The sequence below is a fragment of the Talaromyces rugulosus genome, chromosome II, assembly GCF_013368755.1.
Source record: "Talaromyces rugulosus chromosome II, complete sequence".
In the NCBI taxonomy this organism is placed as follows: Eukaryota; Fungi; Ascomycota; class Eurotiomycetes; order Eurotiales; family Trichocomaceae; genus Talaromyces; species Talaromyces rugulosus.
The window spans coordinates 2,259,176-2,275,882 of NC_049562.1; the positions used below are offsets into that span (position 1 = coordinate 2,259,176).

Sequence of the window (16,707 nt, forward strand, 5' to 3'; positions counted from 1 at the left end):
GTGATGACAAAGCCGATTTGGGAAAGGAAAGATGGACGACTGCGAGCCTGGACTCTTGGCTCGTGACTCGGAACTCTTGAGAGGTGTGATGTTGAAAAGAAAGGGGGGAAGTGCAAGACGCGGGGCTGGAGGGATGTGACGAAGAATGGGATGAACCCATCAAAACCCAAGCAAGCTTACTTGGAAAGTTGGTTTAGCTTGGCGATCGGCTGGGTCTGGGCCCCAGATGACGATGACTTTTGGAGGTGCAGGATGAGAATATTTTTCTTGTTTTCGAAGCGACGCTTGGGAGCGACCAGGTCTGCAGAGGGCTGGGGGCGACGATGCCTGCGCAGGAGACAACGGAGGCTGCAGAAGTCAAGTGATGTCTGATGCCGAGTCTTGACTTGGAGTTCGGCGCACGAGGCGGGGCCGCGATCTGGGCTTGTTATATGGCCCGGCGGCGAAGGCGGTATGTCACGTGGGCGGTGTGGGGACGGGAGGAAAAATAATTTTGGCTCCAGAATCGGAATTATTATTGTTATCAACTGGTGAGTATTTTTCTTTCCACTCAACGTCTACGCCATTCGCCCGCTGCGATGGTTTCCCGGGAAGTCTCCAAGAAGCGTAAGGCCGTCACGAGAGACGTCGAAGAAAAATCAGACGTATTTTCTGGAGACGAGCTGGGCCGTCTGGACCTTTCAGACGATGCCCACGATCTATCGGGAGATAGCGATTCAGAAGTCGAAATCGTCGACGAGTTTAGCGATGAGGAAGACGACGGCGAGTCTGACATTGACAGCGACGAGATCCCCTCCGGCTCGGAAGATGGCGGCCCGTTCAAGAAGGAAAATCTCCACTTGCTAGACGACGAGGATGAGCAGCCAAATTTTCGAATTGCCAAGGATGCCAATGGAAACGAACGATACGTGTATGATGAGATCAACCCCGACGACAATTCCGACTACTCGGACGTTGAAGAGAAATCAAACACGATTGGCAACATCCCGCTGTCCTTTTACGACCAGTATCCTCATATCGGATACGATATCAATGGCAAGAAGATTATGCGTCCCGCTAAAGGTGAGGCTTTGGATGCCCTCCTTGACAGCATTGAGATTCCCAAGGGCTGGACAGGTCTCACCGATCCATCTACTGGAAAACCGTTGGAGCTGAGCCAAGAGGAACTGGAGTTACTGCGCAAGGTTCAGATGAAGGAAATCCCTGACGAAGGCTACAATCCCTACGAGCCAACCGTTGAGTGGTTTACCAGTAAGGAGGAGATTATGCCGATCAGTGCAGCACCGGAACCTAAACGGCGGTTCCTCCCGTCTAAGCACGAGGCAAAACGTGTGATGAAAATCGTGCGAGCTATTCGAGAAGGCCGGATTCTTCCGTATAAGCCCCCGGTAGAGCAGGAGGAAGAGGCCCAAGATGGTGTAACACGATACGACATCTGGGCCGATGAAGCTCCCAGACCCGACCACATCATGAACGTCCCAGCACCCAAGCTTCCTCCTCCTGGGTACGAGGAGAGCTACCACCCGCCTCCTGAGTACGTCCCCGACAAGAAAGAGAAGAAAGCTTGGGAAGAAGCCGACGAAGAGGATCGCGAGAGAGAATATCTCCCCACGGATTATGCAGCTTTGCGCAAGGTTCCCGGCTATGAGAACTTTGTCAAGGAGAAGTTCGAACGCTGCCTGGATCTATACCTTGCGCCTAGGGTTAGGAGGAACAAACTCAACATCGACCCCGAAAGTCTCCTTCCCAAGCTACCAAGCCCAGAAGAACTCAAACCATTCCCAACTGCATGTGCAACTCTCTTCAAAGGCCACAATGGTCGTGTGCGCTCGGTGTCAATTGACCCAACTGGACAATGGCTAGCTAGCGGAGGCGATGACGGCACAGTCCGTGTTTGGGAACTCCTCACTGGCCGGCAACTATGGACGGTTACGGTAAGTGACGAGGAGCCTATCAATGTGGTGCGCTGGCGTCCGGGCCATGATGCTGTGGTGCTATGTATTGCATGTGGTGACGATGTGCACCTTGCAGTACCCCCGATTCTCAACCCAGAGCTTGAGAAGGCGAGTCTGGACGTGGTTGATGCTGGCTGGGGATATGCTGCCACGAACAAGTCAGCGGCGTCAAGCAGCGGCGATGCAGCAAGTAAGAGTGCGCCTCCTACATGGATCCGGCCGTCGACAGCATTGGCCGAATCGGGAATCTGTGCGACTATCCCGCTACGATACATGGCCAAGTCGGTGTCATGGCATCGCCGTGGGGATTACTTTGTGACGGTGTGCCCTGGCTCATCGACGCCTGCACATCAGGCGATTGCAATCCACACGCTATCGAAACATCTTACTCAAAACCCGTTCCGACGTCGCCTCAAGGGTGGAGGCGCTCCTCAAGCAGCTCACTTCCACCCATCGAAGCCTATTCTGTTCGTGGCCAACCAACGCACGATTCGCGGCTACGATCTTTCGCGCCAGCTGCTGGTCAAGATCCTGCAACCGGGTGCTCGGTGGATTTCCTCGTTCGATATTCATCCAACCTCGTCCAGCACGTCAGGCGGAGATAACGTTATCGTGGGATCGTACGATCGTCGCCTACTCTGGCACGATGTCGATCTATCGTCGCGCCCTTACAAGACTCTACGGTATCACGGCAAGGCCATCCGGGCTGTCAAGTTCCACCCCAACGGGCGATATCCGCTGTTTGCTGATGCCAGTGACGACGGATCTCTGCAGATTTTCCACGGCAGCGTCACGGGCGACATGCTCAGCAACGCCAGCATTGTGCCCCTGAAGGTACTGCGCGGTCACAAAATCACAGGAGAGCTGGGAGTCTTGGATGTGGACTGGCACCCTGCTCAGCCCTGGTGTGTGTCTGCAGGAGCAGATGGGACGTGCCGGTTGTGGTGTTAGTTATTATCTATTATCCCTGGGTATAGCGGCGTTGTTAAAAGTTGTGTATATACGTTTATTGATATATTTTTACGAATAAAAAGCTTATTAATTCAAGTCAATATCGTACACATTCTCCATGTACTATTTGGGTCATGGTTTGGTTAGGGTTAGGGCTATAACAACGCATTCAATTATTACCCTCATTCATTTTACTAAAGAAAGGACTCGACACATAAAATGGCCGTTCCACAGGAGTCTCATCATGATCATCAGCCTTGGAGCCCAAAAGCGACTGCATGCGCGCGCGAAACGCCTCATTCTGAACCAACTTCCCAACCTTGACTGTGTCTCTATCATTAAACCTTGCATCAGGCTCCCCTTCACATGTCGACTCTGGCCCATCTATCCACTTTTTATTTCTTCGAAGACACTCGTTTTTCATTTCCTCTGAGCTTTTATTAATCATGCTCTTCCAGAATTCCCCTTCTCCAGGAGAAACAACACCAGCATGCCCAAGCGTTCCCACAGCAGCAGCAACCCAGTCTTGGCAGTTCCCAACCCCGAACTCTGGGATGTTGGATTTGTCGTTGCCAAATGCAGAGAGCAGACTAGCAGCTTCTTGGGCCTGCTCAGACGTAAGAGAAGCATGCTCGCAGCGACCCTTAAGAACGGGGTCTTCAAGTGGCTGTGTTCGTGGGTCGTAGATAAAGTCCTCGTCTGTTGGGTTGCGTATATGGTGCATTTCGCATGTTAAGGAACCGTGCTCGTAAATGGCGATTCCCATGTGGGAGGGCCCGTCGCCGAGTTTGGCGTCACCGCGGCCGTAGATGTTTATTGAAAGGTAGTAAGTAGTGGGGGATTCCATGGCTGGTCGGTGGTATGTAGAGTATGTAAAGTGACGATCTTTAGTTGTAGCCTTGTAGGCGGTTATGCGGGTGTATGACTAATGTAGCATAGCGTGTACTCACCACCACCGCTTCCTATTCGGAGTTATTTTAGGGAGGAAAATCTATTTAGATGTGTAGATATGAAAATGTCAGAGTCCTTTGTTGCATTTCCTTGCTGTTCGTTTGGACTGCACTACATCTACCAGTTGCCGCTGATGTATACACTTGTTTCATTCTTGTATATATTGATATATGTATTGAGGAAGCTTGCAGGATTGCCTCAGGCTGCTATTTTTTATGACAGATTATTAATGGGATACATATAGTATTTCTTTCACCGACTGAGAGAACTTCTATTAGATACCTACTGTAACTACCAAACTTCTCTACATGTATATGCCGAGAGCCGTGATCTCCCCAGTTACTAATGATAGTCCTTCCTTGAAAACAATGCCAGTAGCATTTGCTTAGCAGTTCAGATGCCAATTTTCTAGATCCTCATGTTTAATGATGTTTGAAAATCCCTCCACACCGCATGCCTTCTCCTTCCAAGCATCCGTAGGGCTGTCGCCATCGGTGTATTCTACATGGAATACAGGCTTGCCAGCATCGATAAAAGGCTGAAAATTGTCGCACTCATCATATTCCACACAAGATTCGTTTATCGCCCATTCGGAAATGTCAACGACTTGGTCGACAATCGTCGGGCCATTTTTCAGACCGAAGCCCAGACCCGCATCATGTGCCTTTCCAGCCAGGAACTTGAGAAAGTCAACGCTGTCAGCTTGTGAAATGTTGAAACCCGTCTTGTTATCAAAGCCGTCGATGTTGTCAGGGTCGACACCTTGACATCCTTTATCCTTAGCTTTCTGGATTCTCGCTGCCATAACATCGCGAACTCCCTCGTTGCGAGTGTCTAGCCACTTCTCTGGCCACCCGTCCATCTTTTTGCCAATTGCTGATGAAGGAATATCCTTAGAGTCTGAACGGTCGTTTTCATAGCTTCCGGCACTAAAGTAGCAGACGACTGTGTGCCCTTTGCCGATGAGGGCAGAAATGTCAGATGCTTCGGTATTGAAAAGGTCGACACTGTAGAACTTCTTTGCTGCTTGGACATTGCTAGTCGTGAGATCGAAACCGAGAGGGTAATCCCACGTCGTACCGACTTGAATATTCAAAGGAGGAGCCTCTAAAGCGCCAGCAGCGGCTGCGACAGCAGTAGTTGCCATGAGGAACAAGTTGTGGATGGCCATCTTATCGGTAGTGGAGCTATGGTTGTTAACTCCAATTAGGTTTGTTTTTTTGTTTTTGTCGACAAGATTATTATTCGTATTAATTTGTATTTTCTTGTCTTTGTGTGTTTGTTCCAAACTGATGGACTCGGATTGTTTTCGTCTGTTAATTTGACCGCTCAAAGGGGCGTTTCCTTCTTATAAAACAGTTACAACTCTAAGTTCTAAGAAACGTTTACTATGACCAGACATCTGACATGCAACATATAACTTTAATTATTATCATTGCCAGTGGCTGGAAGGAAATGTTTCACCAGCTTTAAAGCGCTCCTTCGCTAGTAAATAGGGTTCTTGGCATTCGGTAATTGAATCTTGCGTAATTGTTCGTCCAATAACAGCTGTGATAATATTAGTAATTTAGGATGGATGTCGTTGATTTTACTACTGTTACATAGTTACATGATCGACGTTGGGGGCTAGTGCACACGTGCGTATGGAAGCACCTTTCATATATCGTTTCTCATCCTTATTCCCATGTCATTGATCCTCCCAGTAATTGTTTCAGGGGTTGTACTCTATGATTGTCAGCTCATTATTGGACTTGTCCATTTTGATGTTACTTGTTTTTTTTTTTTGAACATTAGCACATAACATATAATAACAGTGAACGGAAAGTCATCAGGTTCTTTAATCAATAGAAAGTGATCTACATATGTATTTAAAACTAGATCTCTTATCCTTTATATGTTTATTAATAATTTAATATTTTATCATCTTATATGTTATAGGGGTCAGATCAGCCAAATCTTATTAAGTTCTAGTATCTGGGGGAGACGCTAGTACCCCGTAATAATAATTAATATATTAGAGTTGCAACTATACACATAGTTTATTCAAGCTAAGCTAGAAGTAGATGTTTCAAATGTTATATTATCTAATGATTACTCCACCAAAGAATTGGTTTTTTATTATTAAAATCTTTTCTGTGGCTATCTATTTATTATCAACTCTTGCCCAGAGTGTATATACTGTCATCAAGACATCAGCTTCCAGATATGTAGTCCTAGATAGCACCTACAGCCAGTGAGCGACTTAATGTAGACCAACTGGGGGCCGAAGCCTATTCCACGCAAATCCGGATCCTCACGGCTGTGATAAAATAACACTACCGGTTTTGGGGGGAACGCGGACGGATACTGTAACGTTGCAAAAATATCTACACATAACGTCCCGTCGCAAACGTCAATGAATACATATAATACAATCTTCTAAGCGTAGTGACTTTCTGCTACATGTCAGCAATATGGTAACGTTGCAAAATGTGAACGGTTGCAAATTAAATTACAATTCATATAGAAATCGCTCGTATTTTTGGAATTCTAATTACAAATTGAGAAGTTGCAGCGATGCCTACAGGTCTGATTTGAAGCCCCTGAGAAGCCTGCAAGCTGTTTAGTGAGGCTTTGTAGGGGGAAAATGTCATAAAGTTAGTCTATACGGCATTCTTTACATATCGAGTTGTATCTTTAAATGGATTATACTAAACCTGTAAGCTATGACCCATGCTGCCAACTGCTAGGGAAAAGGCATCCCTAAAACAGGTTGTTGTTTGAATAGTAAGCTCTGGAATTAATTTATGAGGGTGTTGATCTTATTGGTCTGTGATTTGACATTTCCACCGTTGATTTGGAAATTCATCATGCAGTCGTACTGGTGCTGAAATCTCCGATAGTTTCTCCCATCGGCGAGAGAATTACAACCAAGTCATAAGAAACAGAGATATGGAGAGCTCCTCGAAGCTCAAGGCGCCTTTTGTCACGATAAATAATAATACTAGAATCTTAAAAGAAATCAATGGATCCAGTAAGATGACAAGAGGACTCCTTACTATTACACAGGATTTCATCTAGCATTGTAGCAATCATACTGAAAGACTGATACTTCCATACTGTCTGAGATGGTGTAGTTGGGGCATACCTGTGCTAAGCCGCTTCCCTGGTTTGGGGAGTCCCGAAGGGACCACAGGTGGCCTAGGTTCGAATCTAGTCTCAGTCATAATGGTTTGAGTAATTCATCTGCACGCAATGAATTCTTTTTTATGATGCCAGATTATTCCACGAGTAACGCTAGGGCCACATGCTAGATCGACATCGTATATTTATCGAGATAAACTACTAAGTGGTGGTCTAACCACCACAAGCTAGTGTCCCCACCGTTTGAAGTTACTTACCATAAACTCACTGATAAATTGACTGGATTTCAAATAACAGTGGTATCGTTACTATTCTTTGGACTTTCAACCAGACTGTTCACTATTAAACACGCAGATTATTCGCAGGATGGAATGAGAGTGAGATTTGCTCATGATGTCGGTTGTAGTCAAGGACAAGCAAGTCAAAACAGGTCAAGAATGTCATACTGATTATCATCTAACGGTATATGTACTAGACTGTTTCGGGTTAGGGTTCGGCATATTTGGGTTTCTTTGACAGGTGGGCACCTCGCTTTAGTCGCCGATTGGTCTTTCTGATATCCATTGTTGAATCGATCAATCTGTCGCTTCTTTTCCACCGCAACTACGAACAACAATGGCCGGCATACTGCACAAACAGATTGACTTGAAGCAGACCTCTCCAAACACGTACGGTGTCTCTTGGGACGTGGACTGGACCCTTGGGCACAAGTATGACCCCGGTATGCAATCTATATGAAGCCTGGCTAACATCGAGGGTGCCAGCCTTGTTCGGAGGAGGTGTCACAGCGCAGATTCACCATGCCGCAGCAACACTTCTTGTCACTGACCCAGAGCTGGCAGCGCGTAACCAGCCCGATATCCTGAGCATGCACCTCGAATTCCTTCCGTCCCTGCGAGACACATTATCACCGTAACCACCCTGAAAACCGGCAGCGTCACGAGCACGATTCAGCTGCAGTTGTTGTCTCAAAACGATAAAGTTAAGGTTGTCGCCCTGGCCACAGCGACCAACTTTGACAAGACCCTAGGTCCGTCTGCTACCACGGACTGGACTCTGCATCCTTCACCTCCGCAGACGCCGGACTTTGAGCGTGTGGTCGCCCAGCAGCCAGACGAGCACTGGCTTCCGGGCCATGCCGCGGGGGAGATCATCCCTGTGACACGCCGGATCCTCATCCTCAACCCACGCGGTGGCCATATCGTTGCCGGCGTCTGCGATGCGTGGAATAGGTTTATCGGTGACGAGCGCATGGACGCAACGTACCTGGCGATGATGGCAGACATCATCCCATCGCTGAGTGACACGCTCCTCCGTAACGGTGGGTTGTACGACGGACACGCGTTTGTGCAGAAATTACAACAATGGGCCGAAAAAAACCCCGGAGCACCCGCCGTAGTAAGCAACTCCGTCGCTGAGGCCATGCAGTCCACCACTTTCAACCAGACCGCTACGTTGGATCTTGAGTTTAAGCGGAGGCTTCCTAGGGAGGGTCAGCGCTGGATCTTCACGAGAGCCGCGACCAAGATGCTGCGCGACGGTAGGATGGATCTTGATGTCACCATGTGCAATGAGCAGATGGAGCTTCTCTGTATAGCGCGCCAGGTCATTGTGGTTCTCGAGGCGCAGAGGAAATTCAACGGCAATAATGGCAAATCAACGCTGTAAATATAGGGGTAAGCTTGGGGAACTTCTCCAGCAAATGAATTATATGACTCTGGTCAATGATCTATTTACTTTGATAACGATAGTATTGCAACTAATATTAGCTTTCTTGTGAGAGATACTACATGTATTAAATAGTAGACTGCAAGGCATATAATAAACATACATTGGGGTCCTCGTTTGTATTGTATACAGAGATGACTACACAACTTGAAAGATAATAATAACAAAATATTACACTACAGATTTTCAAACAAAAACCAGCAGCAAGAAACTTCACAACGATTGGAAATTCTTTCGAGCAGCTACCGTCTGGATTTACCACTGCCACCACTGAGGCCGCTGAGGCCCGCAAATTTGTCCATATTGAGACGACCAGTCGGTTGTCGGATTTGCTCCCTTCCAAAGGTCGCATCAGCAGGTCCTCGTCTACTAGGCTCTTCAGTGGGTTTCGGGATCCAAGAGCGACCATCTCGCTGGAGTCGATTGCCAATGTCCTCCGAACTCTGTCCAACATTTTCTTTCCAATAGTCTCTGGTACCCTAAGGCGCTAGTCTCTTTTGTTCAAGAGCATCAAGTGCACCTACAGTCCAGTCCTGACAGTTTGTATCCCCACGGGGAAGGTTGTTCTTGTTTTTCCCATGGGAATCCAGGATTTGTGCCGCCGAATCCTTGCCCCTGCGCGAGAGATGTGTGATTTCACTTCGACCGTAGCTGGTATTTGATTCCACCGGACGTCGTAGAACTGGGTCCTCGTAGAAGAAGTCATGGTTTTTCCGAACATGGTAGAGATCACCGTTTGTATCCCCCCGTTTGCTGAGCATAGCTCCCCAGTGAGCTGGGGGATCCCCGCTGAGGGCATCTTCTCGTCCGTAAAAGATTAACGCTTAGCGCATAGTCTTTTGCGCTGCTTTGGCTAGACGCGGAGTTTTGCCTTGAGGAAGAACGAGAACCCTGGGGCATGATGCTAACAAAAATAAACTTGCAAAGGGATGCAAAAGAGAAAGGAAAATTGTTTATTTGATTAGTTATTGGAATGAACAATGATATAAGAGAGAACAGAGTAGTCTTTGAAGACAATAATTGATATAGTTGACGGGACATTGCGTGCTATATATCGTAGAGACCGTGTCCATGAAAAAAGCTACTCATCGATACGATGGCCAGACAAGCACCGAATCTTTTGAGAGACATCAAAAAATAGAAGCATAATATTTCATACAACCCTTGAACCTGGATATCGAGTGGTTCAGAGAGAATGATGGTAGAACATGATACATCGACGGCGGCTACATCCATGCAAGCGGACAGGGGTAGTTACGCAACTTCGATGTATTGGTGGTAAGCCCCCTAAAGTGCTTACTTCCGCGCGAACCATCTGAACGTCTTTCATTAATAGATTAATAGATTAATATTGGCTTGCATAGATGTTTAGGATAAGGGACCAATCAAATCAATATTAAAGTTAGTAAGCGCCTACCCCACATGGCTTTAAACAACGAACAAGCTCGGGATACGATTCGCTGTTTCACCATCCCCCACCACCACAAGCAAGAACACAGTCATGATTCGATTTACTATGACTACGGTATTCGAGGGCTTTGACAGACCTACAATCGACATTTCGGATACCGGTTTACGCTGACAATGTCTGTTTCATTAGAAAAACCAAGTTCTCTGGCCAGTCGGTTTCGGGATGCTCTTCCTTCTGTCTTCAAAAAGTCCCGCAATAGTGAGATTTGGGGGGTTGATATAAAGCACGCGGAGTGGCAGGTAGTGGAGATGTTTTGGAAAAGGTACCCCAAAACACAAGCATATGTCAACATTCAGCACTAAATTATCCAATAGTTCCTCCAAAGCCATTCAGCAATCCCTGCACTTCAGCTCCCTAGGGCAATTGCTTCACTCGAAAATACCCTGGAATGGCGATGTTTCTCTGAGCCAAGGGACCTGCTTGCTAAAGCCAAATCCATCCATTCAGACCTGAACATGTGCCACATTACTTTAGATCAAGATCAATATGTGTTGTGGGTTAGTATTGATGAGGTGGCTATTAAGGCATACACGACAATACATCAAAGCCTGGGGACGGCTTATGGGTTGATGAAGCCAGGCCTTGCCGTGATAGAAAAGCTCTCCACGCTTCTTCTACATGCAGCCGCTAGTTCTGATCCACCTGACTATTCGGCTTCCTGCGTGGTTGAATTCAAGACACACCATGCCAATCAAAATACCAAGAGAGGACAGCAGCCCTATCAGCAAACGTTCTGCAAGGCCCTCAAAGATCTGGCGACACTCATTCGATATCACTATCCTAGTATTCTGGGGAAGGCGTACATCATCAATCCTCGTGAGGAATATCTCGTCTCTCTTGATATCGACGAAGCTCTCTTAAGGAATACAACAATACTAGCGAATCCAGAGGACCTTGCTCTGCATCTTGGCTCACAAATTCCACCTCGATATGGCGGTACTGGGAAATCCTTTGCAGAATCTGATTTTCTCCATAGGGATTCAGAAGAAAGCACCAGTCTCGAGACGCCAGAAGTCGGTGGTGCAGCAGCAGCAGTAGCAGCATCAAGTACTGAGATCGAGAAAACCGAGGCGGACAAAGAAACTACAGCGTCTTCCACTTGCACCTCCCCCAAAGAAGACTTGGAAACAGAAGAGCAGCCAAAACTCCGCTTAATTTATTCAGAAACCATTGGACCTCCATCCATCATACTCGACCCTGACGACTTGCACACAGCAGAAGATCTTTGCCCTGACAAAATGGGCGCGCGTGTTTGTTTCGCAGATTCAGATATGGTTGTGAAATTCGGCCATGGGGTTGGGCTGGGCGAAGCCGAAGCGTTGCACTTGGCATCTACCCGCACGACTATTGTTACCCCAAAACTTCTCAGTGCATATATTCTTGACGGGGTTGGATACATTGTAATGTCCTACGAGAGGGGCGAGCCACTCAACCAATACTGGGACCGTGTTTCGCCAGAGGAGCAAAATCGTGTATTGGAGACGTTACGAGACTACGTGAACCAGATGCGCGAGATCCCAGGAGATTTCATCGGCCCACTTGATAGATCACCGTGTCGCGACGGCATCTTTGAGGCTGGCTATGGTGATTACACGCGGTACAGCTACGGGCCATACGAATCAGAGGAAAGCTTTGACGAGGGAATCATTCAAGCGTTAAGAGATCGGTTTCCCCCAAAAGTATTTGACGAGCATCGTGAAGACGACATGGAATCGACATTTTTTAATGGAGAATACATGCTGTACCAAACGGTGCGAGAGCTGAAAAACCACAAGATCGTGTTTACCCACGCGGATCTACACCCAGGCAATATTATTGTGCGGGCTGACGGCACTGTTGTGCTGCTGGACTGGGGGCTGGCGGGATTTTGGCCAGAGTATTGGGAGTTTTACCGTGCCATGAATAGTATACCGTGGAGAACGTCGTGGGATCGCATGGTGGAGAAATTTATCCCGCCTTTTTATATTGAGTATAGTGTGATGAAGAGGGTATTTGGGACTGTGTGGAATTAATCTACTTAATTTTATTTCTATATAAGAAACCAAGGTGCAAATGGTAAGTAGCAGTATTTCTCTTTTGGGAGTCATTGCCGATATCAATGCTGACAGGCACACACAACACCAGGACACGTATCAGGTTTGACATTTCTTGGATAGAACAAGGAAAGGAACACACTGGAATATGACCTACATGCACACTATACGACCCTTGCCTGCCAGCCGCACGCAAGGCGACGGGTGCGGCAGCCAATCAAGAGCGCAGGCCCGTCAAGTGAGGTGTGGGATGGTCAGCAGGCTGACAGGGTAGTCAGGCACCAACAGGCACGGCGGCTTGGCGAGGAGCGGTGAGAGATGTGTTTTACAACAACAACAACAACAACAACAACGATAAAATAGTAGAAGTATATAACACATTCTCCGTATGGTAACTCGTATAGTAGGCAAGCGCCAAGCCGGCGATCTCGGCGATCTGGATCTGGCCCTGCCCGAAACGGCCTAGCGCCATGCAAGTGCCGGCGGGGCTTATCGACTTATCGATAAGAGGCCTACGGACCAGCGCAGGTACCGCCAGGTATACTCAGGCACGGTGTATCTACTATATACTACTTATATGGCTAGTATAGAGCCAATATACAAGACATGGTCACGCGATTTCTCGCCTCGTTTATGGCAATGCGCTCTAATTGGCCGGGGGAGACAAGACTACGCGGCCGGCGGGCAGAAAGAAAGTCACGAGCCCGGAGCAAGGGGCCCAAAGCGTGTGCGGAGAATAAGAACACTGCATACATGATACAGAATACGCAATACATACATGCTGTATATTATTGTATACTATGCTGATAGACAGCTTGACGTTTGCAGAAACCAATTATTCTACTAGTATACATGCTAATTGATACAGTTACCACTCCATAGAGTCCATACCGATGGAGTCCTCTAGTATACTACTAGTAGCACGCGCAGCACTGACGTCACGCCGTATCAACGATCGCTTCCGTCGATCGTCAAGGCACCGGATTTTCCACGCCGCTGCATCACTCCACGCGGTGTAATTATACGCAGTAAAAAAAAAAATACAGTACAGCATGTCTATGAATCATCATCACTGTGCCCTCGTGCCTGATCCACCGCGCCAACCATGGAACCCGCCAACGTTTGCAGTCGCTGTGCTTTGCCAGTGCCACGGTTCTTAGCCATCGCGAGCAAGTTTACGTGCCTGATGTTGCAGCCCGGAATGCTGGGAGCGAGAATTACTCGATACCGTACCCCTCGCTGTTTCGCCGCCGCCGCCTCGCCGCCAACCGTCGTTTCCGATAAGCGGGCGTCGTCTCCTCCTCCACCATCTTCCCTCGATCAATCACCAGTTTATCCACCCACATCCACTCACTCCATCAGCATCATCCATCCATCAACCACCCTTTTGCATCGCCTCGCTCACGCTGCGCTGCCCCTCTCCTCGATCGCCGGCTCCACCCAATTGTACTTTACTGCCTCTCCTGTCCCTCGCCCGGCAGCCCTATCGCTCGTCTTCCATCATCCTCGTCCATCGCACAGACTGTCGCACCCTGTTCCTCGACCGCTGCCGACTATTTATTAGCCAGTCAGTCCCGGGCTCGCTAGCCTCGACCTTGTCCCAACGGAAGTGATTGTGCTATCGATAAAAGAGAAGCACGCTTGTCTTATCCCCAGCGGCCTGCCACGCTCTCGCCCATATGTTCCGCCGCAGCTGAGCCAGCCCGATCGCCCATACCGTTCCCCCCTTGGCGTTCCGTTCCTTACGTTTCATACCAACAACATTACGTCGCCCTGTCCGTTTCAGCCGCCGCCGCCGCCGCCTCATCCATCTTCCTGGCTTGCTCGCTCGCTCTTCCTCTCTCTCTCTCTCTCTCTCTGTCCCTCTCCCTCTCCCTCTCCCTCTCCCTCTCCCACCCCGCTCTATGCGCCGGCCTCAGGTCGACCTCTTCTCTCTCACCCGATCGGATCGCCAGGGCGCCTGATTTCGCTCGACTGCCAGCCTGGACTGGCCCTTTATCTTGACTTTCCACCCCGCTCTTCTAGCCCGGTCGCCCCCCCTGAAAACCCGCCAGCCGCGACCGGTCGGTCCCTCTTTTCATCCACGACCTCGTCTGCCATTATTCAACCTATTCAACCCCTCCCCCTGCTAATAGCGCCTGCAGGTGCTACCTTTATGCGCCATGACTTCCTTTTTACCTGTCAATAATAACCCAACCCCCAAGGATCTGGCCATGGAGGACGTCAAGACACCCACCGTCCCAGACTCCCAAGACGCTCCGGCGAGCAGCTCAAATGGCCCGTCACATGATTCGCTGCCACAGCCCCCTTCGTCCTCGCAAAGAGCGCCCTCGACGACCTCGACCGGCGATGAGACCACTATCGCCGAAGACGACGGCGACCGCGATCAGTCGGATACCGAGCAAGGCGGCGACGATGCTGCCCCGCCATCTAAGAAAAAGAAAGGCCAGCGATTCTTCTGCACCGACTTTCCTCCCTGCCAGTTGAGCTTCACCCGCAGCGAACATCTCGCCCGTCATATCCGCAAACACACTGGAGAGCGTCCGTTTCAATGCCACTGTTCCCGCCGCTTTTCTCGCCTGGATAACCTGCGCCAGCATGCTCAAACCGTCCATGTCAACGAGGAGATTCCCGGTGATTCCCTCGCCGCGACTGGAACACGATTCCAGCGACAGATCCGCACCGACAGAGTGCGTCCCCCAGGCCGTGCGCGTGCTGGCACCACGGGCAGCCAGGGCGGCCACACGAGAGGCCACAGCCGAAACCTGTCGACCTCGAGCATTACCTCGACTGCGTCTACCCTCAGCCAACCTCCCGAGATTCGACGACGACCCCCGCCATTGATCATGGCAGGCGATGGTCCTGGCCGGCCTCATCCCCCTATGGGTGTTTTGGGCGAGCGGCCGAGTACACCGCCCGGCCAGGTTCGGAATGTGCCCGCGCAGTCGCCAGGAGGCTATCCGACCTTTTCGGCCGGCGGTGGTAGCCCTCATTACGCCTCGCCTATCTCGGGCGGCGGCTTACAGCCAGGTTTCTGGGACGGTAAAGGGCATGTCCGCCGGCTATCTGTCCCTGCGGGAGGAAATCCGTTTGCTTTCCATGGAGCAACGTATCCTCCCCCCTACGTCACATCGGTACCCCAATCGCACGCTTCTTTCACCCCCAGTACATCCGGCTACGGTAGTCCGACCACTCCGAGCTATGCTCCCTCGCGAGACGAGGGCATGAGTGCATCAGAGGCCGACCTGCGCCGGCGCACCTGGCATCCTTCTACCTACTACCCTCGGCCAGCGACTAGCGGACTAGCGAGCTACGAGTCGTCCAACAACACTCTACGTCCCGCATTCGGCGCCAACAACGCAGACACCCAGCCTCCTCGGCTTCCTGGAATCGAGAGCTTTGACAAGGTTGTTCAAGGCCGCCCACTAACCCCTCCCCTTCGTAAGCCTAGTCCGATGCAAGTCGATACTCCGAGTCGAGCACCTCCGGCACCTGCGTTCACCCCTGGTTTTGCAGCCCGCCCGCCGATAACGCGGCCACAGCCTCCGATTGCTGGCCCTGGACATCGCCGGGGCCAGATCTCATGGGATCTACATTACAATCTGACGGGACTCAATCTGGGTGGTGGTGCACCACATAAGGAGGCAACCACTCCATGGGGCCAACAGACCCTTGGGGAGATTCATAGCATTGGTTCTCGACCGACGAGCAGTGACCGTCCTCCTTCACACCACAACGCACCGGCACTGCCGCACCATGAACCATCTACTCCGCAGAATACCAAGCGGTATGGCTTCCAGGCCCCTGGTGGGACTCCAGGCTCACATATCACACGCACATCCCCAGAGGATTCTAGTAGTAGTGAAGGTGTTGCCACTCCGTCGACCATCTCGATGGACTACCATCCTGCCATAGTGCATAGCAATGACCACGTTGAGCAATCGAGCATTCACGATGCGCCCGTAAATGTGAGTTTCACAGTTTTATTTTATTTTATTTTTTTGCGAAAAAATTGGCAGCCTAAACTAATGGAATTTAGAACTGTACGCCTGTGCCTGCACGTGAGCGTCGCCCGAGCATACTCGACCACCACTCTTCCGGCGCTGCCCCTGGAATGGGCCGGCTGGAGGCACTTGTGGCTGTAGCGACGAGCGAGGGCAAAGCAGCCGCGCGGCTGTTTTAGATTTTGATATTCAATATTCAATATTCGATATTCGTTGACTTGACGCCTTTTTTTTTAGGGTGCGGGACAGATTCTGATTGCCCCTGATACATACTCTACTCTTTCATTTATGACATGATTTACCACTGTTTGACTATTCTTTTCTTTTCTTTTCTTTTTGTTGCTTGTAACGACGCTACGATTGATGAACTGATGTATAATTGGGTATTGGACTGTACTGGGACTGCTAGCATGTTGCATCCTACTTTGGCGCGATGGGTTTCCGCATTGGGTATACCCGGCTACCATTACTTTCGCTTTACATACTTGGTA

At 49.5% G+C, this 16,707-nt stretch overlaps 8 protein-coding genes across 8 annotated transcripts; 5 read left to right on the plus strand and 3 right to left on the minus strand.

Moving 5' to 3' along the window:
- Positions 1–578: 578 nt before the first annotated feature.
- Positions 579–2,906, plus strand: TRUGW13939_03265 (uncharacterized protein; the record flags this gene model as incomplete). Its single annotated transcript, XM_035486450.1, has 1 exon — positions 579–2,906. One exon carries the CDS (start codon positions 579–581, stop codon positions 2,904–2,906), a length of 2,328 nt encoding a protein of 775 aa, XP_035342343.1.
- Positions 2,907–3,075: 169 nt separating this feature from the next.
- On the minus strand, positions 3,076–3,753 carry TRUGW13939_03266 (uncharacterized protein; the record flags this gene model as incomplete). The annotated part of the gene is made up of 1 exon (XM_035486451.1): positions 3,076–3,753. The coding sequence occupies one exon, from the start codon at positions 3,751–3,753 to the stop codon at positions 3,076–3,078; it is 678 nt and encodes a 225-aa protein (XP_035342344.1).
- A 489-nt stretch (positions 3,754–4,242) lies between these two features.
- Positions 4,243–5,028, minus strand: TRUGW13939_03267 (uncharacterized protein; the record flags this gene model as incomplete). Its single annotated transcript, XM_035486452.1, has 1 exon — positions 4,243–5,028. The coding sequence occupies one exon, from the start codon at positions 5,026–5,028 to the stop codon at positions 4,243–4,245; it is 786 nt and encodes a 261-aa protein (XP_035342345.1).
- Positions 5,029–7,595: 2,567 nt separating this feature from the next.
- On the plus strand, positions 7,596–8,648 carry TRUGW13939_03268 (uncharacterized protein; the record flags this gene model as incomplete). Its single annotated transcript, XM_035486453.1, has 3 exons — positions 7,596–7,701; positions 7,745–7,868; positions 7,916–8,648. 3 exons carry the CDS (start codon positions 7,596–7,598, stop codon positions 8,646–8,648), a joined length of 963 nt encoding a protein of 320 aa, XP_035342346.1.
- Positions 8,649–8,950: 302 nt separating this feature from the next.
- Positions 8,951–9,469, minus strand: TRUGW13939_03269 (uncharacterized protein; the record flags this gene model as incomplete). The annotated part of the gene is made up of 2 exons (XM_035486454.1): positions 8,951–9,187; positions 9,233–9,469. The coding sequence occupies 2 exons, from the start codon at positions 9,467–9,469 to the stop codon at positions 8,951–8,953; spliced, it is 474 nt and encodes a 157-aa protein (XP_035342347.1).
- Positions 9,470–10,292: 823 nt separating this feature from the next.
- TRUGW13939_03270 (uncharacterized protein) lies at positions 10,293–12,191 on the plus strand (the record flags this gene model as incomplete). Its single annotated transcript, XM_035486455.1, has 2 exons — positions 10,293–10,441; positions 10,505–12,191. 2 exons carry the CDS (start codon positions 10,293–10,295, stop codon positions 12,189–12,191), a joined length of 1,836 nt encoding a protein of 611 aa, XP_035342348.1.
- Positions 12,192–13,317: 1,126 nt separating this feature from the next.
- TRUGW13939_03271 (uncharacterized protein) lies at positions 13,318–13,776 on the plus strand (the record flags this gene model as incomplete). Its single annotated transcript, XM_035486456.1, has 1 exon — positions 13,318–13,776. The coding sequence occupies one exon, from the start codon at positions 13,318–13,320 to the stop codon at positions 13,774–13,776; it is 459 nt and encodes a 152-aa protein (XP_035342349.1).
- A 598-nt stretch (positions 13,777–14,374) lies between these two features.
- Positions 14,375–16,395, plus strand: TRUGW13939_03272 (uncharacterized protein; the record flags this gene model as incomplete). The annotated part of the gene is made up of 2 exons (XM_035486457.1): positions 14,375–16,180; positions 16,252–16,395. The coding sequence occupies 2 exons, from the start codon at positions 14,375–14,377 to the stop codon at positions 16,393–16,395; spliced, it is 1,950 nt and encodes a 649-aa protein (XP_035342350.1).
- Positions 16,396–16,707: the final 312 nt, after the last annotated feature.